This window comes from Myotis daubentonii, chromosome 12, assembly GCF_963259705.1.
Source record: "Myotis daubentonii chromosome 12, mMyoDau2.1, whole genome shotgun sequence".
NCBI classification, from domain to species: domain Eukaryota; kingdom Metazoa; phylum Chordata; class Mammalia; order Chiroptera; family Vespertilionidae; genus Myotis; species Myotis daubentonii.
In genome coordinates, this window is record NC_081851.1 from 54,839,357 (window position 1) to 54,849,859 (window position 10,503).

Below are 10,503 nucleotides of genomic sequence, written 5' to 3' on the forward strand. Positions count from 1 at the left end.
ATGATATCTATTTTCAATAGTCAGAAGCAAGACTGACTGCTAAAGAATGTAGGAAAAGGTGACAGGTCCAAAATTTATCAAGACTGGGAGTGCAAGGGATCCTCACCAGGTATTTATAGTTTCTAGAGTACAGATGTCATTTACTGATCTGGGGTCATTTTTGCAGTAAGCAATGCTGCCCAGAAACAGGCTAACCTTCTTAACCTTATCTGATTTCCAGAGCAGCAAGGAAAAAGGTTTTGTTAACCCTTTACCCAGGTGGTATATTAAACTATAGTAAAGAAACAAGTAACAATAAACAAGTAACTTTGGCAGCCTGACATCAACATACATTATAAAAAATATTACCTTGGACAATAAAAACTGCAAAACATCAGCTTTTGGGAATCCAAGATACTTTTTTCGAGCCTTTCCCTTTTTCAGCTATTTCAGCCAATTTCTAGTAATTTACCCATCATTTAGAACTCTTATTAACCTAATCAAATAAATGTTAGGACAATCCTTAACCTATAATGTGCCTTTGACATAAACCTCTAAGAAATAGAACCTTGGGAATAACTCACATTCACTTCTCTTTATTTAATGAGTAATTTTTAAAAATGCATTAATTTTTAGAGAGAGAGGAAGGTAGAGGGGGAGAGGGGGAGAGGGAGAGAGAAAGAGAGAGAGAGAGATAGAGAGAGAGAGAAAGACATTGAAGACATCGATTTGAAGTTCCACTTATTTATGCATTCACTAGAGGCCCGGTGCACGAATTCGTGCGGGGGGGGGGGGGTCCCCCACTCCCCCGACCCAGTAGCCTGCAGGAATCTGGCCCCAGCTCACACCCCAAGCCTCACAGCCCCACAGCCCCACCTGGCACTGCCCCCTCATCTGTTCCACCATCCTGCCTGGGCGGTGGAGCGATAGATCAGGGCGCTTGCACCTGCCTTGGCCTGGCACCACCTGCTCACCTGCTCCACCATCCCACCGCAGTCCTGCTGGGGCCCATCACGCCGGCAGTGCCGCCACTGCCACATTGTCAACGCCCGCCGTGTTCTGAGCCACCCCCTGGTGGTCAGCGCATGTCATAGCGAGCGGTCAAACTCCCAGTCAGACAATTTGTATATTACACTTTTATTATACAGGATTGGTTGCTTCTTGTATGTGCCCTGACCAGGAATCGAACCCACAACCTTGGGGTATCGGGACAAGCTCTAACCAACTGAGCAACCTGGCCCGGGCCTCACATTCACTTCTAATCACCTTAACCACATTCTCAATAGGATTAAGATGAGGTGACTTTCTAGGTTATTCTATTCTTGGAAATGCCCTTGGCAAAAACCAACATTTTAACTTTCACGGTCAACAAAAGGAAAAATTGTGTTAAAAAAAAAAAAAATCTAGCTCTCTCAGGTCCTCGTTTCCAAGATGATCAAGAAAAGAAGGAATAATGGCCGTGCCAAAAAAGGCCGAGGCCATGTGCAGTTATTCCTTGCGCCAACTGCCTGGCGTGTGCCCAAGGACAAGGCCGTTAAGAAGTTTGTTATTTGAAACATAGCAGAGGTGAAAGGCGCACCACCCGCCTCTCCGGGCGGTGCAGGGGGAGGAGTCTGGCCGCTGGGCTCTGGAATCCCTCCGCGCCCGCCGTAGGGCCTGGCCTCCCCGGGTCCGAGTGTCCAGACCGGCTGCATGGCAGGCGGCAGGCCGAGGGGTGGGGCCAGGCTGCGACCGACCACGGGAGAGGTCGTGGGAGCGGAAGGCCTCACCGCCTGGCTCTTTCCTCCCTTCCCCCGTGGTCGGCTCCCCGCTTGCCCGCGCTGGGACCGGGGGTCCATCCGGCCCTCGGGCCCGTCAGGGGGGCCGGGGCCTGCGCGGGCTGGCCGCCAGGCCCCATGAAGCACGGCCTGGCCGTGCTGCTGGCGGCCTCGGGCATCGGCTCCCCGGCCCACAGCGGGAGCCCAGCGCAGGCTGCCACCAGCCCGCTGCCCCCTGGGCCGGGCCCACGCGGGCAGCGTGGACCCCCGGCCCCAGGGCGGCAGCGGAGTGGGGCGCGTGCCCTAGCCCGGGGAGGCCTCCGTGCCCTCGTGGGCCGGGCCTGCTCCGAGCGGATGCTGCTCTTCCGGAGCTGGGCCGCTTCCCCCGCCGCACCCGTGTGCTGGGCCTGTGCCGCCCAGACCCGCCACTGCGGGAGTCCCGGTCCACCTGCAGGCTGGCTGCAGGTGCTGTGCAGGAGGGCCATCCTGCCTTGCGGCGTGTTCGAGCGACAGCAGCGGGAGCCGGCGAGGACTGCGCCCTCCAGCTTGCCTTGGGTCCTCCATTTTGGGACAGAGCCATGTGCTTCTTCCCGGAAGATGCTGCTGCTAGCCACACCCAGGATTTCTCTGGACTAACCAATAATAATCAAGGGAAGTGCATGCCACCACTATGACCACATCCTGTACCACTCGTGCCTGGCCAATCGGCGGGGCCCACAGTCCCCTCTCCTGCCCTCACTCCACCCCCCTATAAAACCCTCTGGCCCATCAGGCCTCCCTCTCTCGGCCACTGGACTTTCCGTTGTGTCGGTGGGTCTGGTGAACGGGGAGCGCAAACCGGCTTGCATTAAAAGGACTCTTTGCTTTTGCATCGGACTGACTGGCTCCCTGGGGGTCTTGGGAACCTTGAAATCTGGGCACAACAGAGGCTGCAGCCGTTAGGGACATTCGACGCCTATGTGCTTCCCAAGCTGTATGTGAAACTAAATTACTTGTGTGTGAGCTGTGCCATTCACAGCAAGGTAGCCAGGAATTGTTCTTGTGAAGCCCGGAAGGACCGAACACCCCCCACCCCGAGTTAGACCTGTGGGTGCTGCCCCACGACCTCCACCAAAAGCCCAAGTAAGGAGCTAAGTCTTTAAGGAGTGGAAAGTTCTCTGGGGGAAAAATAAATGGAAATTGTACTTCAAAAAAACAAAATCTACACTCCAATATTAAAGATACCTGGATGCTCATACTAAATTTCCTTCCCAATAAATGGATGTAATGCTTAGCATCCATCCATTATTCCTTTCATAATCTAAATTAGACAAAAAAACCCACCAACTATTTGTATTAACAGGTACTTAGAAAAATCAGTTATCCAATTTATACAAACATATAAGTACATTTAGAACTTTACACATTTTAAATGCTTAAATTATTCTAAACCACACACAAAAAAGCAAAGACAAGAAAAGTGTACTAGCCTAGAATAAAAGGAATCATATCATCACTTTAAGCCTGGAAAGTAATTTAGACCCTCATTAACTATGAAGCCACCGTAACACTACCTCTGGCTGGTCTCAGCTGGTCCCCATGCCTCTAACATTGCTCCTTCTGCCCCATCCTCCACACCACAATGGAAATGATCCAACACACCACTCCACCTTAAATTAAGTCTTCAGAACTCTCACTGCCCACCTACAACATAAAATCCTAGCATCTCACTCGGCACAACATAAAAAGCCTTTTATCATCTGACCCCACCTACCTGGGCCACTCTCCTCTCTTGTCATTTTCTGCTCCTGCAACACCCACCTACCTCTTCGCAGGCCCTCTCCCTGGTAAATAATTCCTTGTTCTTCAAGGCTCGAGTGCAATTTAGCCTCTCAGACACTGCCTCTTCTGATGGCTCCAGTCTTTGGTACTCCTGCCTCTACACCTCTTCAACAACTTGGTGTGGATCATGCAACGCCCAGTTCTTCACCTTGAATTGGAATTATTTATGCCTTGCTCTCCACTAGAGTGAGCTCTGGGAAGGCAGGGATATTGCCTTTTCATCTATGTACTCCGGGTGTCCACAACCCTGGCTGACAGCCAGCACTCAAGAAATCCCCACCTAATGAATCTTTTATCCGTAACATCCAATTTGCATGTGGCAACAGCAAGAGGAGAAATCTACAACTCCTTACTCCACCCCCCCTCCCCCGGATGCTCTTCCCACCATCACAATGGAGCCAGGAAGGAAAGAGATCCGCATAAAAGGTACAGAACACTTAGCCCACACGGGGTGAGAAGTTTGTGTCTTTCCGGGGAGATGATGCTAGAGAGATGGGCCGAGTTACAGAGGGCACTGGATGCTGAGCTGAGGCACAGGCAGGCATTACTAGCCCACGGGCACGGCGAGTAAGTTGAGGAGCGGACACTTTCACGCAGGTAACCTGGCTCCAGACAAAGTACCGGGTCCTGACCACTTGGCAACACTGCTCCCAACAGTCCTTCCCAGGCTCCGGCGCTGCCCCGGCGGCACAAGCCGAGTGGGAGCAAAACGGTGTTGACATAAATGGTCTCCCAAACCCACCTCTAGTCTAATCTCACTTCTGAACCCGTGTTTATAGAATAGGGACTTGGCGTTGCTTACGATGAGTCACAGGACCCACGTGGGGGCGGAGGGCACAGACCCACACGAATGCTATGAAACCGAACCATTAAAACGCTCCCTACGTGTTCGTTATAAGTTCGGCTTTGGGGCGGCTGCAGAGGAACAGACTCGGGGCGGGGGCGCCCCACCCGGCCAGGCGGGGGCCGGAGAAAGCGCAATTTCGCACGGGGCACCCACATCCCCAACCCCCGGCCCTCCTCGCCCGAGCCCGCGGGCCGCCCACTGCCTGAGCAGAGCCCCCTCCGCAGGGTCCCTGCGGCCCCGGCCGTCGAGTCCTCACCTGCCGGCCCGATGTACTTGATCACCCCCTGCGTCTTGAACACCTCCCGGGCGGCCAGCAGCGCATCCTCCCGGTGCGCCGTGTAGAAGTCGCCCCGGTCGAAGAGGCGCACCGTGGTGCTCGGCTTCTCCGGCATGCCCTGGAAAAAGCGCACGAAGGCATACTCGGCCACGCTCTCCAGCTGCAGCGTTTCCCTCGGCAGCACCGCCATTTCCGAGCCTCTCCACAGCCCGGCGGAGGAACTGCGCGACCCCGCACCCACCAAGCCGTTTCCCGCCTCCCCTCCCTCGCCCCCCGGGCAGCGTCCGGCCTCTGCAGCCCGACCAATCAGCATCCGGCGCTGCGTTTCGGTGGGTGGGAGTCCGCTGCCGCAGCCAATCACAAGCGGACGCGGCCCAGCTTCCCGCGCACGCAGGTGACTGCCTACTGCGCCTGCGTGAGCCTAGGTCGTGTGCGGACAGGGCAGGCGCTCATCCTGAAGATGTTTTGTCCCCGGTTTTTTCGACTCAAGAGGCTGGGTCCCGGTGGATGGACAGCAGCCAGGGAGAGCGATTCGGTGGGACGTACTGGCAGGTTTTGCGTTTTTTTACGTACCCGGAAGCATGGAAGTGGAATCAGAAACTTGAAAACAAGGAAAAACTGGTCTTCTCCATTCCCAGTAGTTTTTTAAACTTGCTCCCTTCCCCAACTGCCTCCCTTTTCCTTTTTAAGTAAACTGCCAACATCAAGATTACAAATCTAAAGCCCCTGGCCAGACAGGTAGCTCAGTAGTTTAGAGCGTCCTCCCCATACGCCAAGGTTGAGGGTTTGACCCCCAGGGTCCCCGCACCTACAAGAAGCAACCAATGAATGCAGAACTTAAGTGGAACAACAAAAATGGATGTGTCTTCCTCCCTTACTTTCTCTAAAATCAATAAATAATAGGATTACAGGTTTATTCTCCACAACCTCCTCATTGCTTCATACTAGCCATTTAGTTCACTCCTTCGTTGATTCATTAATTTGAAAATGTTTATATACCAGCCTCTTCTAGGATCTAAAGATTACTAGTAAAAAAAATAAACAGTGCCTTTGTGCTTAATTCTAGTGATGGCTTTAGATAATACAGTAAGTAAACTAAATGTTAGAAGATAAGCGTTTAGTTTAAAAAAAAAAAAAAAACGATGGGGAAGTGGGATTGAAATTTTTTTAAATGTTGAATCAAAGACCTGAATGAGGCCCTGTCCTGCACAGTTACCTGCCTTAGAAAAAAGTATTACACTCTCCTATTTGGCTTCCATTCTGCCAAGAAAGCCTAGGAAGCTGCCCCAACCCCTGATTCAGCAAATAAAATGACCAGTAGGGTGGTAGGGTTTTCAAACGAATTCCCAGGTCCCACCCACATACAATGGGTTGGAATTTCTGAAGGTGGGTGGGGTCTTGGGATCTCTTAAAAAGCTACCTAGGAATGCCTGATTATCTACTCAGTTAAAAAACCATTGACCCACATGTTAAAATTAAAATACCTTTCGAGGCAGGAAGCCGACAAAATTTGCATCATTTGACTACTCAGCAATGCTACTTCCCGCCACTCTCCCTCCCCTCACCCAAACTCTATGATCTAGGGCAGTGGTCGGCAAACTCATTAGCCAATAGAGCCAAATATCAATAGTACAATGATTGAAATGTCTTTTGAGAGCCAAATTTTTTAAACTTAAACTATATAGATAGGTACATTGCTATTAACTTAATTAGGGAACTCCTAAGGCTTAGGAAGAGCCACACTCAAGGGGCCAAAGAGCCGCATGTGACTCGCGAGCCGAAGTTTACCGACCACGGATCTAGGGCAATAAAATTCCCCTTCCCTCTCAACACTTGTGACTCCAACACAAACTTGTCCCTCTGCTGTCAATCATGTCAGAAGCTGCAGTTTCAGAGAGAGGAGGACTAAAAAGGGTTCTTGGAGTTGGGTATTAAGAAATATATCTTGAAGTTGTCCAGCCAGTGTTGCTCAATGGTTGAGCGTCCACCTAATAGTAAAAACATCAATGATGAGAATCATTGATTGGCTGCCTCCTGCACGCCCCCTACTGGGGATGGAGCCCACAACCCCAGCAGGTGCCCTGACCATGAATCGAACTGTGACCTCCTGGGTCACAGGTTGATGCTCAACCACTGGGTATGGCCAGGCTATGCCCTGCTTTTAGAAAGGTAAGGGGAGGGCAGAGAACTTTTCCTGCAACTGCTGATTCTCAATTGCTTTCAGCTCAAAATAATCTTTATGCCAAAGTGGCATGTTTTGGGGTGGCATATCCTGATCCCCTTCATATCGAAAGAAGTAGGAAGAGCTAAGGTTAACGTGTTAAGAAAGGCTTTATGGAAGAAAGGGGGCTTAAGTTGGGCCTTGACTGCGTAGGGGGTATAATGCGAAATAAAGTTGATTGTGACCAGATTTCAATTGCTCTGAGAATGCTATGTATATACAGAAGCTTGAGAGTGGGAAAAGCTTGGTATTAGGGAAGCCAAAAATTATATTAATCCAGGCAAATGGTGAAGCCTGGAACCAAAAATTATAGTGGAGGGGAAAGAAGAACCAAGGGAGGCAACATACAGAGCAACCATAGCTAGATGACACCATCTGAGGCCAGGGCTGGGATGCCACCCCGGAAAACTCCTATGGCTGCCACTGGTCTCACCCCCTTGGTGCCCATGAGTGTTTTCTCAATTGTTTTTCCTTCTTTTTATCTTAAGATTCCAAGTCCTACATGAGGGTCCCTGTGCCCTGGCTACTGAGAGCAGAGGGAGGATCTCTATGCTTAAACTTCTGCAAAGGAAGGCAGAGAACTGTCTCTCACTAATACCATACACAGAATTCTCCCCAAATTGAAGAGGTGATGGGGTACTGGACAGCCAAAAGGGGAAAGAGTGCCCTCTATAGGGCCAGACTGTGAAAGGCCTTGTATACCCCTCTGGCAGGTGAGACTAGTAGATTCCCATGTTGTATAAAAATGCTATGGTCAGCTTTAGGCAAATAATTCTGGGAGCAATGTGGGGTTTGGGCTAGAGAGAGAATAGCTTGGTGGTTAAGAGACCAGTGAAAATATGTAAGAGAAGGTACATTAGAGGAACATTATTTCTGAGGGAGAATCACAGAGCCCGCCCGATGACTAAAGGATCAGAGAAGGTAAGAGAGAAAAGAGGGACTTGATGCCTGGTGATGTCGTTAACTGATTCTGAGAACACAAGAGACACACTAGGTTTATGAAGAAAGATGGTGAGATTAAAGGCTGGTTAAGTGAAACACAGTTTAGTGTAGAGCTCAGGATGAAGAGCAGAACTGGAGATGAGATTTCTATTACCATCTAGGCCAGTGGTCGGCAAACCGCTGCTCTTGAGCCACATGCAGCTCTTTGGCCCCTTGAGTGTGGCTCTTCCACAAAATACTATGTGCGGGCGCGCACGTACAGGGAATGTTGTGGAGTAAAAGAAGATGTAGTGTCGCGGATTGAGAAAGGTATGTTGAGATGGTTTGGACATATAGCGAGGATGAAGGAAAGGAGATAGATGAAACAAGTATACAAGACGAGTGTGGATGGGAGAGTTGGAAGGGGTCGACCTCAGCAAACGTACCTCAATCAGATTGAAGACGTTTTTAGCAAAGGCCAGCTTAGGAGTACCCTAATTAATAATGTACCTACCTATATAGTTTAAATTTTAAAAATTTGGCTCTCAAAAGACATTTCAATCGTTGTACTGTTGATATTTGGCTCTGTTGACTAATGAGTTTGCTGACCACTGATCTAGGCTAAGACAAGGGAATGGCTGAAATCCTCCAGGAAGAAAAAAGGGGAAAAATAAAAGTAAAGATAAATCCTGAGGACATCAGTATTTCAGAGTTGGTGGAAGAGGAAAACAACCAGAGGAGACTAAGGTCAACGAAGCCAGAGAAAATGTGTAAGCAACATACTGGGGTAGGACATGGAGCAGCCAACATGGTGAATAAGCTGTGGAAAGATCAAATGATGAAACACTGGGGGTAAAAAGGCCATTGGCAATTAGCAGGTCAGTGTTGAACTTTGCGAGAGTAGCTTTATTAGAGATCAGACTGAAAGTAGAGGGCATTGAATTACAGAGTGTGCCACTTAGCTCCAAATTCACCTTTTGCCGGCTCTGTAAAAATGATCTGAAGCTTTGTCAGTAGAGGGCACTGGAGAGACGCTGCAAGAGGAGAGTGTGGTTTCTCTTGAAGCACTGTTGGCTTCCCCAGTGCCCAGCTCCTGCAGTCCCAGGACTTCTCCATCATCCGGCCCTCAGAGCATGGGTGGCTTCTCCAGCACAATGCTGGTCCTCCGGCAGCTTCTGAGAACCTGCCCACACCCCAACTATAAAAGGTAGCTTTATAGAGTGGCTTTGGTGTCTGGTGAGACATCTCCCTATAAAGAGCTTTCCCCAGCACCCTAGAGCCTGGTTCAGCAAACTTTCTCTGTAAAGGACAGACCCCCTCGATAGGTTCTGTCACAACTACTCAACTCTACCCTGTAGTTTGAAAAAGCCACACACCTTATGTAAATAATAAAACTTTATTTATGGACACTGAAATTTTTATTTCATCTAATTTTCACTTACCACAATATATTCTTTTCCCCCCTAACCATTTAAAAATGCAAAAACCGCCCTAACCGGTTTGGCTCAGTGGATAGAGCATCGGCCTGCGGACTGAAGGGTCCCAGGTTCGATTCCGGTCAAGGGCATGTACCTGGGTTGTGGGCACATCCCCAGTAAGAGATGTGCAGGAGGCAGCTGATCAATGTTTCTCTCTCATTGATGTTTCTAACTCTCTATCTCTCTCCCTTCCACTCTGTAAAAAATCAATAAAATATATTAAAGAAAAAATGCAAAAACCAATCCTAGCTTCTGGGCTGTATAAAAACTGGTGACGGGCCAGCCTGTAGGCTGTAGTTTGATGACTCCTATTCTAGAGGGAAGATTTTCATCAAGTTTCACAAGACTGACTTTCCGGTGATGCCAGTGCCATACTGCAGCGACCTTTCTGCCTCTCCCTCAAACCCTGGGGCCCAGGGTATGTTGGGGCTTAGGGGCAGTTAAAGGTCTCTTTCTTGGGTGCTGCCCTATCTCAGCCCTAAGGTAGTGGGGCTGCTCCCTACATCTGCTATTCCTATTGTCTTTAAAGTTGTTGCTACTCTCTACTATGTCCATTTCTATCACTTAATAACAAATTACCATATTTAGCATCTTAAGACAATAAGCATTTATCTGTTTCCATGGGTCAGGAGTCCAGGCATAGCATAACTGGGTCCTTTTCTTGGGGTCTTAAGATTGCTGAAGATGTCAGCCAGGGCTATGTCATTTGGAGCTGGGGTCTCTTCCAAGCTCACTGGTTTTTGGCAGAATTCAGTTCTTACGGTTCTGAGACTGAGGCCTCAGCCCCGAGACTCTGCTGGGCGTTTCCTGATAGATGACCCTCTCTGCAATATGGCAGTTTGCTTTAAGGCTAACAGGAGAGCACCTCTGCTGTTGCTGTTCACCTTTAGACATTCTTTTAAAAGCATCATCTGATTAAGTCAGGCCCACAGGCAGTAAACTCCCTTTGAATTCAGTCAACTGATTAGGTTCTTAATTATATCTACAAAATCCCTTCACCTTTGCCATATAATGTAATTTAATATTGGGAATGATGTATACAGTACAGAGCATATACATCCAGGGTAAGAAATCTTGGGGACCATCCTAGAATTCTACCTACTACAGATGGGATAAAAATCATGCTTAAATATACTTTTTACATTTTCTTTCATGTTATTTTCATAGTCTTTTTAAAATTTTCCTATCAAAAAGAAAATATT

At 49.0% G+C, this 10,503-nt stretch overlaps 1 protein-coding gene and 1 pseudogene across 1 annotated transcript in view; one reads left to right on the plus strand and one right to left on the minus strand.

The window, feature by feature from the left end:
• MSH2 (mutS homolog 2) overlaps nucleotides 1-4,957 on the minus strand; it is a 60,036-nt gene extending 55,079 nt beyond the window's left edge. Inside the window, exon 1 of the mRNA XM_059659909.1 lies at nucleotides 4,661-4,957. Coding sequence (XP_059515892.1) covers nucleotides 4,661-4,871 — 211 coding nt within the window. The 5' untranslated portion in view covers nucleotides 4,872-4,957. The remainder of the gene's footprint in view (nucleotides 1-4,660) is intronic.
• On the plus strand, nucleotides 1,411-2,870 carry LOC132213884 (small ribosomal subunit protein eS26-like; annotated as a pseudogene).
• Nucleotides 4,958-10,503: the final 5,546 nt, after the last annotated feature.